This window comes from Kwoniella bestiolae, chromosome 6 (genome assembly GCF_000512585.2).
Source record: "Kwoniella bestiolae CBS 10118 chromosome 6, complete sequence".
Taxonomy (NCBI): domain Eukaryota; kingdom Fungi; phylum Basidiomycota; class Tremellomycetes; order Tremellales; family Cryptococcaceae; genus Kwoniella; species Kwoniella bestiolae.
The window spans coordinates 478,327-495,439 of NC_089246.1; the positions used below are offsets into that span (position 1 = coordinate 478,327).

The 17,113-nt window shown below is 47.7% G+C and overlaps 5 protein-coding genes across 5 annotated transcripts; 3 read left to right on the forward strand and 2 right to left on the reverse strand.

Annotated features, from left to right (window-relative positions):
• Window positions 1-603: 603 nt before the first annotated feature.
• I302_107381 (uncharacterized protein) lies at window positions 604-4,059 on the reverse strand (the record flags this gene model as incomplete). The annotated part of the gene is made up of 13 exons (XM_065870450.1): window positions 604-853; window positions 933-1,385; window positions 1,474-1,543; window positions 1,612-1,675; window positions 1,740-1,770; window positions 1,822-1,912; window positions 1,976-2,027; window positions 2,084-2,143; window positions 2,210-2,233; window positions 2,292-2,689; window positions 2,797-3,036; window positions 3,116-3,609; window positions 3,713-4,059. 13 exons carry the CDS (start codon window positions 4,057-4,059, stop codon window positions 604-606), a joined length of 2,574 nt encoding a protein of 857 aa, XP_065726522.1.
• A 358-nt stretch (window positions 4,060-4,417) lies between these two features.
• Window positions 4,418-7,479, forward strand: I302_107382 (uncharacterized protein; the record flags this gene model as incomplete). Its single annotated transcript, XM_019193487.1, has 6 exons — window positions 4,418-4,650; window positions 4,711-4,986; window positions 5,049-5,470; window positions 5,554-6,655; window positions 6,716-7,017; window positions 7,079-7,479. The coding sequence occupies 6 exons, from the start codon at window positions 4,418-4,420 to the stop codon at window positions 7,477-7,479; spliced, it is 2,736 nt and encodes a 911-aa protein (XP_019044964.1).
• A 618-nt stretch (window positions 7,480-8,097) lies between these two features.
• Window positions 8,098-9,208, forward strand: I302_107383 (uncharacterized protein; the record flags this gene model as incomplete). The annotated part of the gene is made up of 3 exons (XM_019193486.1): window positions 8,098-8,205; window positions 8,300-8,450; window positions 8,580-9,208. 3 exons carry the CDS (start codon window positions 8,098-8,100, stop codon window positions 9,206-9,208), a joined length of 888 nt encoding a protein of 295 aa, XP_019044963.1.
• A 1,845-nt stretch (window positions 9,209-11,053) lies between these two features.
• Window positions 11,054-13,961, reverse strand: I302_107384 (uncharacterized protein; the record flags this gene model as incomplete). Its single annotated transcript, XM_065870451.1, has 15 exons — window positions 11,054-11,197; window positions 11,252-11,320; window positions 11,396-11,776; window positions 11,868-11,973; window positions 12,042-12,101; window positions 12,157-12,581; window positions 12,658-12,702; window positions 12,776-12,833; window positions 12,901-12,984; window positions 13,049-13,164; window positions 13,262-13,323; window positions 13,413-13,555; window positions 13,613-13,641; window positions 13,716-13,824; window positions 13,885-13,961. The coding sequence occupies 15 exons, from the start codon at window positions 13,959-13,961 to the stop codon at window positions 11,054-11,056; spliced, it is 1,908 nt and encodes a 635-aa protein (XP_065726523.1).
• Window positions 13,962-16,165: 2,204 nt separating this feature from the next.
• Window positions 16,166-16,975, forward strand: I302_107385 (uncharacterized protein; the record flags this gene model as incomplete). Its single annotated transcript, XM_019193484.1, has 1 exon — window positions 16,166-16,975. The coding sequence occupies one exon, from the start codon at window positions 16,166-16,168 to the stop codon at window positions 16,973-16,975; it is 810 nt and encodes a 269-aa protein (XP_019044961.1).
• Window positions 16,976-17,113: the final 138 nt, after the last annotated feature.

Here is a 17,113-nt window from a genome sequence, read left to right on the forward strand (position 1 = left end):
TTAGAGAAGAGAGGAAGTCTCACCTTGACATGTCTTCTACCGTCACTGCGAGGACAATGCGTTATCTGATGGTGAATAAATACTAGTGAAATGTGTTAGTGATGTTGGATAACATCAGCTGTCTATAGTAGATCGATCAGACTCACACGGACATCCAGATCTCTTTTGTATAGTGTCCTTATCTTCCCCGACCAAAACTGAGAAGAGGATAGTGATTGATTTCCTCCTCATCCTTGGCTTGATCGGGTGCTAATTCGCATCTATGCTCACTTTCACAGTGCATACTCGCACAGTCACGCTGATCTGCACGAGTAACCGTTTGTAAGCCAGAGAAACGTGGAGTGGCAGTGAAGTCCTCGACATACATTTGTCGGTTTTCGGTGTTCGGCAAAACCTGCCAGCCAGCTGAGTGAAGATTAGTAGATTCTACGCAAACATGCATACATGATACATCGGAGTCAATGAGCATTGTTATGGGCAGTCGAATTACAAAGACAACCGATGCTTTCGACTTTGGTATCGAAAAAAACAATCATTCCCACACCCACACAACGTCTTTCAGAGGACACGTCTTCCTTCCATCCCTCGTTGTTCGCCCTTCGCTCAATCAACTTCCATCTTCCCCCCCTCCCTCCTATCCAGCCCCCAAACAATCTTCCTCTCAACAAACACCACCTCCTGTTGCTCAACTACCAAACCCCCACCTTCAAACTCTCTCGTTCGCGTACGATATTGTTTGATGGTCGATACGGTCTTTTCAGCTTCTTCCTCCTCTTCCTTCGATGTGAATGGACGAGGTAAGTTGATAAGTGAAGTTTCGATTCGAGGAGGAGTGATGGATTCTTCCCATTTCCTATACATCTCAACCCCTCAGCATATATCTTTCATCTACTAGTCGTTCTTGATTTGAGATCAGGGTGAAGCAAACTCACGGTGGATCAAATAACCAAGTCCTACTTCCACCTTTCTTATCAAACACTCTACTTAACTTTGCTTTCTTTCTTTTCATCTCTTTTTCATGATTCACATCTCCATTCTCCGCCTTCATTCCATTCCTTTCATTCGCAACACTCAAAGATGAATGATGGACCTCACCCTCGCCCAATTCTCTCAACACACGCCACCTCAACTCCCTCACCAAAGCCTCTGGATCCCTGATCAGCTCGTGAGGCATCCTATCCCATACTAAATTCTTTGAACGCTGCTCCTTCTCCGGATTGTGCAGTATGGAAATTTGGTTGGAGAGAAAATCGCATAGATGGATCAGCTGAGATAGCACACGCGAATGGAGGGGAGCAGTGGGGTTGGACACAGTGGATCGAGGGCGGTATTGTCGGAGGAGACGTAGTTGCGAGTTGTACCGTTCTGCTACGAACCAACATAATCTAAACAATACACATAGCAGGACCAGTCAATATGTTGTATTGACGCATTTGCGACTTCGGACCAGTGGATGAACACGCAGAAGCTCACTTCTCGAACATTGGGAATCTGAACCGCTGAGGCACCTTCGTGTCGATCTCAATCTGCCTCAACCTCAGTTCTGTCCAGCGTTCAGTCAGCTCCAGCTTGTCAGCGTTCAAAAATAGAACGTGAGAGTGCAATACTTACGAGTATCAATATCATAGGAATGCAAGAAGTTACCTCCAAACACGATAGAGTCCATTGGGGTGTACTGCTCGAAAGACCATTGTCAGCTGGGCCTTCACTACCGCACAAGAATGAAGAAGCTAGCTCACGACAGCATGTATGTATCCCGCTGGTATTATCCTGTTCATACTATCAGCGCAGTACATCTATGTGAGATATGAAGTGGCTCACATTGTATCTCCAGCGTTCAAGACCACTTTTCTCACTTCATCACACATGTCAGGTAACCACGTATCCTGCTGCCTTTCAAATGATCCTGACCCTATATCACCAACGTCCGTCAGCCTTCTTGTTGCGGATGTCAATGCCAGGATTGAGAACTTACACTCTGCATATGCTTTGAGATTCGCGGTAGTGGGCCGTATAAAGTAGAACACCTAAGATTATCGGATAAGCTGGTTCTCGCGATCTTCAGCACTTCATCCTAGCTCACCTTCGACCCGGTATGTATCGTGTAATATACCGAGCTAGCTGCGAAATCCACATGCCAGTCCTAGAACGGGAAGCCGATATCTATGAGCGAATGATTGTAACTGAGTAGGAAGGAATATGAACATACCGTCCAAGCACCTTTCATTCCCATCTACACACCTCAATCATCAGCTCACTTCACCATTTCCTTCATGAAGCACAATGCTCACCAAGCAATAAAGCTGCACCTTGGGGTACGGCGCCTTAGCATTCTCCTTGATATCCCCCCTATCCTCCTCCACAATCTCCGCTTTCACCTCTCCATTCCTATTCCCATTCACCGCCGTACCATCGTCTGACGCAGGTGTAGGTGTCAAGGTGGACGTCTCCATAGCTTTATTTTTACCTTTCCCACTGATCGAGAAATTCCAATAATTGTCCACCCAATCTACCTCTCTTACCAATTTTGGCGGTTTGACTTTCTTGGCTAGTTCCGTATCGGATATCTCCAATGAAATGATATTGTATACCTTTTTACGTGTAGAGGAGGAAGAGGAAGATGAGGGAGGAAGGAGATAGTCTGCCCATTTTTGTAAAGTCCATTGAGAGGATTGTTGGGAAGATACATCTTAAAAACACAGATCAGCTACAATTCCTTCTCATCGTTACTTAAGGGAAAGGTGGGGAAGATAGGAAGGAAAGAAGGTGCATTCCGATTAAATAGGAGCGACTCACCAATAACATCTACCATCCTCTTTGGTCCCACCAACCTAGCTACATCCTGTACAGTCAGATCCTTCCCAGGTATCTGCCCACCCATACTTGTAAATCCACCGTTTTCAGGTCTCACGATAATAGGTTCTCTATCCGGACCATAGAAAAGGGTGGGTGGGTAATCTGATGACGAAGAGGAAGAGGAAGAGGAATCAAGCCATGAGCGAGAAAGGAGGTTCCCAGGAACAGATTTGTATTTGGCTAAACATGTACCAAGTCAGAAACCACTCCACCTATCGATGAGTGTAATATGATCTGAGGGATAAAAAATCGGACTTACCATCTAAGATTACTCGACCATATTTACCTGGATCAGCTATGAGATCTAGCCATTGATTTGTCGGTGTTGCGATAGAGTTGTTGAGATTATGATAATCTAACGGTTTGATATTCCTCTTTGGACGTCCTTCTACTACTAACCCTTCTCTTGCTTCTACCGGCGCTGCTGGTCCCTCGTGCCAATTCATCACTTCTGTCCGATCACCATTGGAAGATTGTGTGGCTTCCACACCCTCTGATCCTTGTATCTGAGCGGATAGACTCGAACGAGCTCTCTTAGCTTGTCTGGGCGATTCTCCATCTTGATTCAGTATGCTTGTACGCGCCTTTTTGGCTTGTTTGGCAGGTTGAGCTAATGATGCTGAACTCGCTGGACGCTTGGGTTTGGTACTTTCGAATGGAGGGACTCCCTTCTTGAGAGTAGCTTTGGGTGGATGGCGAGGTGGTCGAGGATTAGATGGGGATGAGGCTCTAGCGATACATGTATAGCAGTACCTAACCACACGTCAAACTTTCAGCCAGACGCTCTGAAAAGATTGTAGCAGAATGACAATGGGATAATGGATGACGGATGTTAGTAGAGACAGAGCAGACTCACCACCTATCAATCCACTGAGGCCAATTAAACCATGCCCCACCCTCCTCTTTCCTATTCCCCTCTACCTCCTGTATGATCTCATGGGGTATGGTCGTTCTGACCTTCTCGTCACCCAGCATCAGACATGCAGAATGATACCACGTATCGCATTTTGAGCAAGCTATCCAGACCAGTTCTACGTCGTACGAAGATGTGTCGGATCCAGGTTCGGATCCAGGTATCTGGGGCACACCAGTGAGTTTACAGAGTGGACATGTCTCTTGTTCTTCTTGTTGAGGTACGGGGACATCCGGGATATCAGTTTGACCTGTCTGTATGATTTCTGTTGGAGGGTTCTGGTCGCTCATTGTGAATGATTCGCGTTTGTTGAAATATAGAGCGAGTGAACAAATACATGGTGTTGAGATAGATCATTGTTATTGCTCGTACTCGTCAACAAACGGTTAAACAGCGGGCGATTGTCGCCGATCATGGAAAGTCTGCCTTACGTAAGTCAACAGATCCCATCTATGTACGCGTCATAGAGGGAAAGATAGTTTCCTCGCTATCTATCTCTCTCCACTCTTGCTCCCTTTCCTTGACCTCTCATCCACATAGAAATCTCGCATATCATTAATCACATCTACTCCCCGGCTCATCACCAGCACAAAGACTCACTACACGAGTCACAATACCCCTAGTTTAGCTCTTTATACCTACACCTATATGCCCCATTCTCCCATATACGATCCTCAAATCACATCTTCGCACATCCAGCCAATCGATCAGGTCAATCCAGAAGGTATCCATATCCACGATGAGCTCGACTTGTTGCCCACTACGCCTACCGCATCTAGGCCAACACCTAGGAAGTCTTCTCATGCAAAACCTAAGAAAGTAATCTCGAAATGGAAGGGCAAAAGGGTGAGAGATCTGACCTTGGCAGATGAGGGAGAATGGTAAGTATCTCATAACAAATGTGCTTCCACCCTAAAAATTAATGTTGACGATGGGAATAGTCCTTTACTCAACTTACCGGAAGATCTCATACATACTTTACTATCTCGTATACCACCTCGAGATCTTACGAGACTAGCTGTAACGTGCAAAGACCTATATGAAGAACTGGAAGATGAATCGATATGGCGACAAAGTTATGTCAACAGGTTCTTGTACGATGGTGCAGCGAGAGATATTAGGGCCAAAGAAGATGTCAAGGTGCTGGTGCAGGGATGTCTGAATAATGGTGGGAGGGGTTGGAAGAGGGAAGCGCTGAGTAGAGAAGCCATGATCAAGTAAGCTGTTCACCCAATTTCGGGTTTTTCCATAGCTGTCGCTCATCCAGCGCTGTGTTCAGTCGATGGACCGACTCGAAAGCAAGCATGGTAATTCACACACCGCCAACCGGACTTATCCATTCTCTCTCCCTCTCCTATCCACCTTTCATCCCCGCTCCATCAAAGTCCCTGGTAGTAGGTAAAAACCATCAAACTCCCACTAAAGCCAAATCCTCTCCTACGCTACTTTCAACAACCCCTTCGACACCTCAATCTACCAACGCCAACGCCGAAGCGTCCAGCTCGAATACACCTAGTGGCGAAGTCGTCTCACCTACTCCGACGAAATTAACGCATCGTCAGAAATACGAAGCTATCCTAGCTGCTACGACCAGGCCTCCTCCGCACGTACTTAGCGCTTCAATAGCTAATGGTGGGGTAGTAAGGAGTGATCCAATTTCTGGGAAGGTGTCGAAGGGGTTCTGGGGACCAGGAAGAGATGGTGAGTTACCTCATTTGCCGATTATTTAAATCCGCATCAGCCTGCCGTCGACAATAGCTGATACGCGACACACCTCGACATAGCCAACTTCCATCTTCGACCTCATCCTGATCCCTCAGCTGAGCCTTCTTCCTTGTATCTACCTACTCGTACCCAATCTTTCATCCTGTGGGGTCTTCGTACGGGATCAGTGGTACACACGACGATGCAATCAAGACATCATGCTACGCACGGTGGACGAGCATCATCCGTCAACGTCCAATCAGAATTCTCCAACACACACCAAGGGGAGGTCACCGACATATGGGCTCCTGAGTCCCCAAACCCAGAATCGCTCAGATGGGTCACAGGAGGGGAAGATGGTAGAGTCAAGTTATGGCAATTTCATGCTGGATCAGGCGTCAGGTCCGGAAAGAGAACGCCAAATGAAGCTATACCTGCTTCGATTGAATGTCTGTTCACTTCGGATGTAATAGACCAACCTTTCGAGAATAGGTCAGACGCTTCGAAAAGACGTCAGAATGGTAGACCTGATCCGATCATCCTGGCAAGATATGATCCGGTACATGATGTGACTTGCGGAGTCACGGTAGATGGAGATCTGAGAGTATGGTTCTCAACGTCTTCTCGACCGGTTGAAGTGAGGATAGATGTCGGTGCAGAAGAGGTAGAAGGAGGAGTCAAGCATCTATGCCTGGACGTCAAGAAAAGCAGAGATGGCGAGACTGTCGCTAGTGTATTGATACATCATCGACGATCTCCCATTCTCGCTCGGTACGACATCACTCCCGCCGGCGATATACAGACGAAAGAGCTTGTCACCCCTGTCGGATCATCGATATCATCCATCCATACTTCTTTTCAACCTACTAAACCCATTTCAGCTCCTTCAAAAGGGACTAGCATGTCAGCCAAGATAGTCACTCCTGGGGAAACGCCCGAAACTGCCTCACCGGCAGTTGAAAAGATCGATCCGTTCCCTACAGCCAGCAACAATACTGTGCATCCCGATACGGGGTATGGTCGATTCGTAATGGCAGGTGATGAGATGGGATATGTACATATATGGGCGTGGGATGTGGAAGAAGAGGGAAGATCCACACAGCGTCCTATGAAATCGTGGGAGGCAATGAATGGGAAGGTTACAGCTTTGAATTATTCTTGTGGATTGGTGGCCGTCGGAAGGTATGTCACCCTTTTTTGTCTGTGTATCGGCTCACTCGGCTCACTCAGTATATATCGTAGTTTCGACGGGTACATCAAGATTTTTGATCCACTACCATACCCTCCTATGCTCTTACGGATGTTCCATGCGTCCCGGCTTACACCTGGAGAATTGCTTGTAGCTGCATCGGAGGAACCTGATGCGAGGTGGTATACTGTGAATAAGGTGATTTTGGAGAATGATCTGGTGGTGGCTAGTATAGGTAGGAAGGTGTTTGCGTGGCGAGCGGGGTCTGGGAAAGGTAGACAAGGGGGCAAAGAGAGTGGATGGAGAAGGACGAGTGGGTCTAGAGGGGATGGTAAGGGCAGTTCAAGAGGATTAGGTGAGTCGTCCAAAGCCACGATCTATCACTGCGATGATAGTAGGCTGACGGGGTATGGTAGATATGAAAGCTATTCATCGAGCTGCTGTGGACGATCATTCCGACCTTGAATCTCCGTCTGCCGCTCGTATAACACGACACGAGGCGAGGGAAGTACAAGCCATGGAAGATATGGGATTGGACGGAGATGATGCGTTGCAGTATGCCTTGATGCTTTCCATGGAGGAGCAGAACAGTGGTAACGATAATCTCCATAATGAAGATGGCGAGGGTTGGGAAGATACTGAAGGTGCCACTACGACAGAGCGGTCAAGTGGAACTTCTGTGGTAGAGGATGATGGGATGGACGAAGAGACTCGAGAGGCTATACGGCAGGTCGAAGCGTTCAAGAAGCAGGAGGAAGATGAGTTGAGTAGAGTTTTGGAGATGATTAGGATATCTGAGCAAGGGGGTGGTACGTAGTATAGAATAGATGAGACGATGCAATGCATGCTTGATAGAACGAGCCACGTCTACTTCGGGCTGCGTTGTGGAGTGACTTTCACGGGGATTGGCCTATATTCTACTCGGGATGTCATGCATCCTTCGAAGCACTCGGCGATGCCTGTCGTCCACATTTCTGACAGTGTAGATACAGTATGTAATTGATCTCTATGTTTTCTCATTATGCATGATTGAATGAACCTCACCAAGGAGATGGCCGCCGGCTAAACCCCAATTCATGATTCTATTTTTAGGACCGCACGGTAAGATTAGAGTAAAACCAAAGGAACCTCGGCGATCGGAGATCAGCAGAGTCTCCACCGCAAGATGCGGAGACAGGTGTATCTGCTCTATGTGGGGTATCACTTGTGATCTCCGTTACTCTGATATACGGTCATACATTAGTGACACTGTATGCATTGATACGAGTGATTCACATGCTTTGTTCGGGACCGATGTGATTGTTTCTGAAAGGTATTTAAAGGCCCCTACCACAATGTAAAGATGTATGCAACTCCAACACAGACGTCTACAGACACAGACACAAACTTGTCAGATTGACCGACGACCTACTGGGCTTAATTTTGATCACACACTATGAAAGTATTCATCACTGGCGCTTCGGGATGGGTGGGAAGCCACGTCGTACCGGAATTACAAAGGCATGGACATAGTATCACTGCCATAGCTAGGTCCGATAGTTCTGTAAGTCATCTCTTCCTCTAACCCCACGATACCACAGCGGTATTCTCTGTAATTGACCCCATGTAATGTGAGCTGACATTGAGTGGGTACGTAGGCCGCTGCACTTGAGAAACAAGGTGTCAAAGTGGTCAGAGGAGGTCTGGAAGATACCGATATCCTCCATTCCTCAGCTAAGGAAGCAGACGCGGTCATTCATTTGGCGTATATCCATGATTTCTCAGATTATGGAGGTAGACCCGCGCAGAGTGAGTCTGCATGTTCCATTTCCCATTTTCATTCTGGCCAATCCCACAACTATCCCCACCCACTCGTCTACTCCACTCATCTATCCATTCACCCACAAGACACAAAGCTAATCGTTGCACATTATTCAGTCGACTACGCCGCCATCCGAGCGATGGCCTCAGCCCTGGAAGGAACCAACAAGCCCTTCGTCGGTACTGGCGGGGCGCTCGGTCTCGCCGAACCTCAAACGGAGGACCAGTCCTCTGCCTTCGGTGGGCCACGAAAAGCCGCAGAGGACGTCGCCTTCTCCTTCATCGAGAAGGGCGTTAGGCCCGTCGTGGTCAGGCTGGCACCTACCACCCACGGGGAGGGCGACCATGGCTTCATGGCTCATCTCGTCCAATGTGCCAGATCTTCGGGATTCTCAGCATACATCAAAGACTCAAGGGTACGATGGTCCGCCGTACATGTCGAGGACGCCGCGGTACTTTACAGACTCGCCATCGAGGGGGATTTGAAGGGAGGGACAATTCTTCATGGTGTAGCTGAGAGTGGGATTCCATTTAGTACGATCGCTAAGAAGATTGGAGATATCTTGGGGGTGGAGACGAAAGAGTTGGTGGATGAGGAGGAGATCAAGAAGCATTTCGGGTGGATGGCGATGCTTTTGAAGTTTGATTGTAATGCCCAGAACGGGATTACGAAGGAGAAGACGGGCTGGACACCTAAGGGGAAAGGGCTGTTGGAGGATCTGGAGACTGGGAAATACTTTGCGTAGCTGAATGAGAATTGTAATATGAAATAGGCAAATTGAACTCACGTTCAACCTTTGATATATGATATCCAGTGAGAAGTTTCGAGTCGAGCACAAGCGCTATAAAGTTTGATTCCAAGTCGCAGTGACACTTTGGCGTATCCTCGGTCGAACCGCGAACGGCGCTCAAGGGAGGCTCGAAGTAAGATGTCGTTACCTCTTGATGCCGACTCGATGATTCTTCTGGACGCCTGGGAGGAGGCTTCTCAATATGAAAGGTAGTTCCATGATTGGTGCATCGTAACAAGCATAGCACATGAACGTTCGCTGTTCATTCAGAGGGAAGTTGGAGGGAAGAGTTGCGTGAAGCTCGTAATTCTAGGCGGAGATCCATCGCCTAAAGGATCTCGGGGTTCCGGTGAGGAACGTTTCTCGTATCATGTCAGATGCACCAAGAACGTTCTACTCTTGGACGAACCGGTACAGAACCGTATTCTCCGAGTTTAAATCCAGATACAGCGGACTATCTCGACTCGACTCGAATTGCGTCTTACATCAAATCTCATGAGAGAATTATGCCTATATAAGAGACCCCAGCTTCACTTTCGAGTGACCGAGCTCTATCCATTCACTTGTTCTTGCCATTCCAAAAACCCACTAACACTGATACACACTGTACAACACACAAGACGAAATGGCATCAAAAGCTAGCAAAGCCACATCCACCCTCATCTCTGTCCTCAGAGCTCAATCGAGACTTTTCTCTTCAGCGAGTTCGTCGATCAAGACTTCCCCGGCTTATAGACCTGTGGACATGACAAACAATGGGACTTCCACCGCCCAATCCAAGGAGGATAAGGCGACGTAGTCTGCCACTTCTACCGCGAGCGACAATTCCGGTCAAGTCACCAGGGAACAGTTGATGGGGGATGAGGCGTGGTTTGATAATCCTAGTTAAGCGGATAGCTTACATAACGCTTTACTATCCATTGTGTCCGTTTTGGGGTTTTTGCAAATTGAAAATCCATGCGAACTCGTTTAGATAGTAGGTTCTAAGGGATATCTTTCGAAGCTTCCTTTTTCAGGTCGGCTGTCCAGAAGAAAAATATATATATATGCATAATGATACGGTACTTCCAATGGATGTTCGTATGAGAACTCAGCATCTGCATTCCAAGTCGAAAACGTCCACGTATCCTACATGTACAGTATCCTGCTGAATCTTAGACCTCATTTCGAGTCATTTTGACCACACCACGAGTTGGACTTGGGATTTTTGGCCCCGCGGCGAGGTCATTTCACATATTTTGGTCAGGTCGGAACAACGCCGTCATGCTGTCCCCGCACGGTGAGTCTGCGGTTTGCCCATGGTCAGATCAGTCGAGTACCCCTTACCTCCTTTTGTCGACACAGACCTTCAAATTCAGCTCGGTCAATCTGTATTGTGGCTGGGCTGATATGGATGCGCGACGGAGCGGCACCGAGGGTGATTCAAGCTGCGACGGAACCAGGTGTCTTCACGATGCCCTTTGTTCACTTCAATATCTTGTCTGTATAAGTTACCTTATCTACCTCAATATATATTACATGACACAGCACGGTGCAACGATAACCCCCCGACTCCGACTCCGACTCCGATAGACAGATCTGTAGATGGAAGACGGACATCGTACTGGATGTTATCTCGTCCGCTCGTTGAACTCATACATCTCAGCATGAAATGTCCCTTGGCAAAACACATGCGGACACAAACGACATTTTAATCGTCCCAAAAACATAGAAAAGTACGTAATTACGGTAACCCGGTTATACGAACAAATCATGATTCAAACAGTATTATGTTGAACTGTATTGATCATATCTACAACCCTATTCCAGAGCACTCATTCGTTGAACGAGCTTAGCCCTGAGCGATTGAAAGATTCTCACTCCCCATCTATCGTGTGTATGTTGGGAGGCGGTCGCAGCTCGTCGATTAGGTCCAATGGCATTTCGATCTTGACCTTGACAGAGCTATATCTCGCCATCAGCTAGACCAAGAACGCTGAGGTGACAGATATAACTTACATCTTGCCAATTATCAGGTCGAGCGTAGTTACTCTGGATGTCCTGCGGCCTGATGATGATCGCACCGAGCTGCGCACATCTCAGTTCATAAGCATTTGTGCCATCAACTCGATGGGATCAAAGTCGCTTCATGTCTTTACTCACCTTACCTTGACTCAGGTGCCAACCAATATGACAATGCACCGTCCACACCCCTGGATTGTCTGTTTTGATCCTCAGCACAGCATACGATAAACCAGGTATCCAGATCGTATCCCTTCTCAGGGGGTTGGCAACTCTGATATTCATCGCTTTGACCTGTTCGGCAGTGACATTTCCTGCACTGCGTCGGACAATCTGGAAATCGTTTCCGTGCACATGGAATGGATGATCGATCGGATCCAAGTTATTGATGATGAGGTCCATCTCGCCGTTCTCCCACGCCATGACATTTGTTATGTATGGCCTGTCAAAGTATCCCTCTCGCTCGACTACCGACAGGATCGGGTCGTTGATTATGTTCTGGTATGAGACGTTGTTGAGTGCCTGTGTAGGTAGGCAGCACTTCTCATGAGCCTGAACCACCCCTCTATTACAGCCACAGCGGGGATACAGTATCCCACTATTCTTCACTCACAAATCCAGTCCGTTGCTCTCCATCCGCCAAGGTCCATACCCCGAATTGACTCGAGAAAGCATGCGTCAAGAATGTACCTTGAAAGGCATCAACGACTTGTCTTGGGCTACGACCAAAACCTACGCGTCAGCTCATGGCTTCCTACATCGTATCCGGAATGTCAAAGCAGCTGACTATAGAGTGTACGCTTCGTCCAAATCTCGACACGCCTGGTCGAATCCCGCTAGATCAGGCCTATGTAAGCATATGAGCATTTTCTGCACTGACTGGCACGACCACTCCAACTCACCAAGCTTGAGTTGTGGGGAAAGACCTTTCTGCTCCCTCTACAGGAGTATCCGTCGCTCCGTCGTAATACTCTATGACACCCAGAGCCCACTGTGGCGACCCTACGGCTTGACAGGCAGTACCCTGATTGACCCTCAACCAGAACTTATCGCCCACCTTCCCCTGGTTGGTGTAAATGATTACCGAGTACCTCTGCGCCTCGGAAATGGGCAGTTCGTGTAGGGTCGGTCCCCAGACGGGTGTCGAATCAGCCTCGACCACCTCTAGGTCATGTTGGTCTAGCGAAAGTCGCAGATGCGAGTGGGAGGCCGTGTTGATGAACCTGAGCCTCACTCTCTTGTTGACTGGGAGGTATATTATAGGTCTGGGCGGTGGATCACAGGAAGCTCCCGCCGGATAGAGAGAGCTCGAACAGTTGGCTTCTCCCTGATTGGATGCAGGTGGACGGCGATCAACATCTGTTATCTGAGGCGTGCACGAGATCGGGAAGGAAGGGGCTCACAACTCCATTGATCAATATCGTGTCAGGCTCCGGACTGGCAACTGTCTGAAAGATGAAGATCGAAAGGAAGACCCCGAGTCAGTCGGGGATCAGGCACCTTTGGACGTAGTGAACATACCCCTCTATACCCTTCTGAAGAGGTCAAACCGGCCACGATGACCTCAGCCCTATCATGCCTGGAGGATAAGCCCGGATCAGCCCTAGCCTATTTCGGTGTGTGGATTCAGGAAATCTCGGACTCACCACCAATCACCCACAAAAATAATCCTGTCTTCATCATAATCCTGACCGCGTCGGACTGGTTCTTCGGGATGATGAACGATCAGACTGACGTTGACCACTTATAAGTATTATGATTCTCATGTGTCTTTCAATGGAGACCAACACTCACGGGCCGTAGATGCCTTCCTGGAGATCATTACTGTAATGCGAATGCCACCAATACGTTCCCCATCTATTATTGATGGGAAACTCGTAGATGAAACTACCGCCGGGCGGGATGGGGCACTACACACAATCAAAGAGGCACAGAGAGCGTCATGGTACGTACATCTTGATCTGCTGCTGAAGATGATCGGAATTTGACTGGGTCGGTCAAACTCACCTGCGAGATTCCAGGCACACCATCCATGTATCCGGTTCCATTTTGATTTAGCCCATGCCAATCTGGAAGGCATCATCGCCGACACGCTACAACCATCAGCGACCTGAATCACTACAATCAGAGCCATGCTGAGTGACTTGGATGGACGCACGGACAGCCTGAGGGGTATCAAGTGTGTTATGAACATGTACTACCAATGTATCGCCATAATTTACTTCGATCAGCGGTCCCGGGAACTGGCCATTTACGGTGTAGATCTGACGAGTGTACCCATCGGGGTTGGCAGTAGCGGTCCTGAGAGTGTTCGGTCATCAAAGCACCACAAATCACCAGAATACCGATCGAGCTTACCCAATTTCGAACCAGTACTCCCTGGTTTTCTGCGAGTGGCATCCACGCATGAGCATCTTCAGTCGAGCTTGAAGTACGGTATCACTAGGGATGAGGGACATACAGGTACGTTGGTCACCTCGAAGTCGCTCGACAACACCAGATTCTTGGGATCGAAGTAAGCTGTGTTGTCTGCTCGGCTGACTTTCCGGTCGATGGAACCCCTTGGATATCTATGATACAACAGGAGTTAGCAACACCTCGAACATCAACACACGCTCTACAGTACTCACCCCTGGGAAGGTATGGAAGCACCTTGAGTCAATACGAGAAAAGAAGAAACAAACAGGACCTTCAGAATGAACAACATCTCTGGTGGATTGGCCTTGTTCTGACATGGTGGTGAAGGACGAACCCAGAGAAGACGGCTCCCATTCCTCTGACAACTTATATACCCTGACGAGATCCCAACACAAACAGTAACTTATCGCACCTATTGAGAAACCCATAACCCTCATGTGCACTATCCTGATCTTGCGCCTACGCGGAAGGCTATGAATAAAACTGTCTTTCTTCAGCCATCGGGAGTGAACCGAGCAAAGCTTGAAGTACCGCTACAATCCAATCGATATACGACATACCTCTCCGTGGACCTCTGTCTACTATGTGTGAAAAGTTGGCCAGAGAAGTGAACAATCACGGGCAGACTGGATATGATCTCAATTCTCACACCCCAAACTGATGCGAGTCGGAGCTATCACTAAGGTGATTAATCTGGCTAAGCTTTTAGAAAAATGGTCTGAAGAGCTGAAAGAGATCCTGAGATTTTGCTTTCCGACAAGGAAGAGATGATTCAACTTACGCACTTTCTTTCCCTTTGATGGTACTGCCCCCACCTCTTGTAGCCCACCTTACTCCACATGCACAGGATCTGCGTCCCGTTGCGCCACCTCCATCATTCGTTGGACTCACACATTCCAAAGCTGGATGAACAAGTTGAACGCATTTTCTTCTATGACGCGGAAACTTGGTGTGTTTCTCAGAGGATGGGTAAGAAGCCATTCTGCCATTTTGCTCTGTATGCATCAGAATGAGAGAAAATAGTATATTATATATACGTACGACACGACGATCCCGTAGACTCAAATTCCCATACCCATTCCCAGCTGATGAAGCTGAATAAACCGAGAACCGAGCGGAAGCCAGCAAGCAGGTTCCGAATAGATGCATATGGTGTGGTGCATCTCTGATAAGAAAAGCTGATTCCTTATCTCTTGAGCCATAGGTCAATATATGTCGAGATCACGTACTTGAATGCAGAAGGGCTTTTAAGACATGTATTCCAGTCCTACTGTATATAATCATACGTGCGGTAACGGGAATGAAAAATTTCAGTCATGGGTGAAACGTCAGAGGGAGTTGATTGTATCTCGTGAGAAATTAAGGTGGAGTTATTATGGCACGTCATCTACCGCGGGATGTCAATCCATGTTCCGGGAACGTGTCAGAGTTTACTGCGCGGATGTAAACTGTGAACTGTATTCTAAATTTGGACATGTGAGATTATGGATGTTTGCCAGTCTGCTACGAGTTTGAGCGGGACAATGTGTGTGAGACCGATGGCTGATGAACTTCGTTTTCAATTCACCTGGAGGCATTCCCAGGGGCACTTTCAGCACTTGACATTAAACAGAATAAGGTATCCATCTTCCACCAGCATATGTGTAACTTGGTCAACCAGCGCTCGTCGATTCCAGCTCAGCTCGGTTCCCGAGGTGCATTCATGACTGTGCTTCATAGCTGTAACCGAACTCACCTTTGAAGGTTGCATATCATACTATCAACAGTCACCCAAGTACAAGCGGAAGGAACCATATGCACTTCCTACGATACCCAAAGGAAGGGGGTAAGTCACCTGTGTACAACGTGGAGAGAAACGCCATCATTATCGTGAGCTGCTGAACTGTAAGATCAGATAAGTAAATCCAGTACGACTCTTCCTTTCACTTCTAATTCAGGTGTTAGCGGCGGTGAAACAAAATTCAAGGTGGGAATCCGATCCACGACCAAGCGATACGTCGATTCATCAAAAACCAAACTTGTACCCTTTGTCCTTATCTGTACGAGCGGACTTGATATTCTCCCTTAACTGAACATACTGTAATGCACCGATACCTGTTCGGCCCCTATTAGCGAAACATAACTCATAAGAAGTTCATCCCTCTTTTCAATATCCCCGTGTTTGAGCTGGGAGCTGGCGGCCAATTGACTGAGTTCACATTGCTGTACTTCACTTACTGTAGCTTCTGCTTTGCGGTGACTTATGATCGGCTCGGCTGCACACGTTCATACAAATACATGTATAAAACATGCTTATCGCTTATCTACCCGAGGTTATCCATGTCATACCTAGCCTTGGCCTTCGTCTGACATGCCAGTAGCGAAACAAGACTAACAGCTAAAGCTATAAATACTTCTCCGACTGTCATTCCCATCCTATCGTCAAACACCGACTAACCACCTACCATCCCTATTCCCATATGTAAGTCGAAGACAAAGACAAAACCACGAAATATGTCCTTCAGCCCATCTACCAGGCTCGCCCCATCCATATCCCACTCCACGCGTGCCCTCGCTCAGAGACCCCAGGGCATCCGGACTCTCCGTCCCTATCCATACCTACTCACCGTATTATCAGGGGATGGGCACTCGACCGGCGCTGTAATGGTAGAGAGAGTAAGAGATCATTTTACCAATACAGAATACATCCTCGTCAGTGGTCAAGGTCAGGGTCAAAGCCAAGGTGAGACCTCGGTGATCAAAGAATCTCGATCCACCCCTTCCAACTCCAAATCCGGGTCTTCCATTTCCCAAAACAAAAACACAAAATATGTATGTCTCTTTGACAATACATTACTCAAGCTCGATAATAAACCTCGGGTGACTTCAGAGGGAACTACCTATTTCGGTAAAACCATGAACACAGTCAATACTCGTAGTGAAAGTGGGAATACACATAGACAATCACCTATCCTCACTGCATTGAGTAAAGAAGGAAATCTGGGAAAGTGTTTGGGTCTGAATGTATTCATTCCGAATGCCAATCCCCATGACCAATCAGAGGGACAAAAAGGGAGACAAGTGGAATTTAGATCTTTGTATGCTCTTCTCGGACGAGATTCCCATGGGTCGGTCGTGGAAATGTTGTCAGGTTTCAGTACGCCTGTGGAGGGATTCGTGGGTGGACACGATGAAGATGGTCAGATCCCATGGTATAACCCCATGGAAATCCAACATCCGAGGGAGGAATCGGAGATCTTCCCTGCGGGTGTCATCCCGCTTAGTGAGATTGCGCAATCACAATCACCACAGAGTCAGGGATAGAAGTAGCTCGAGAAAGGTACCACTTCTCATCTTGTTCTGGAGCGATTGAGCATCAAAGTCTTGTAGAGCATGTACCCATTCTCCCGATCCATAGTAGTTTTCATAGTTGCCCAAAAGTGAATATGCATTAGACCGCTC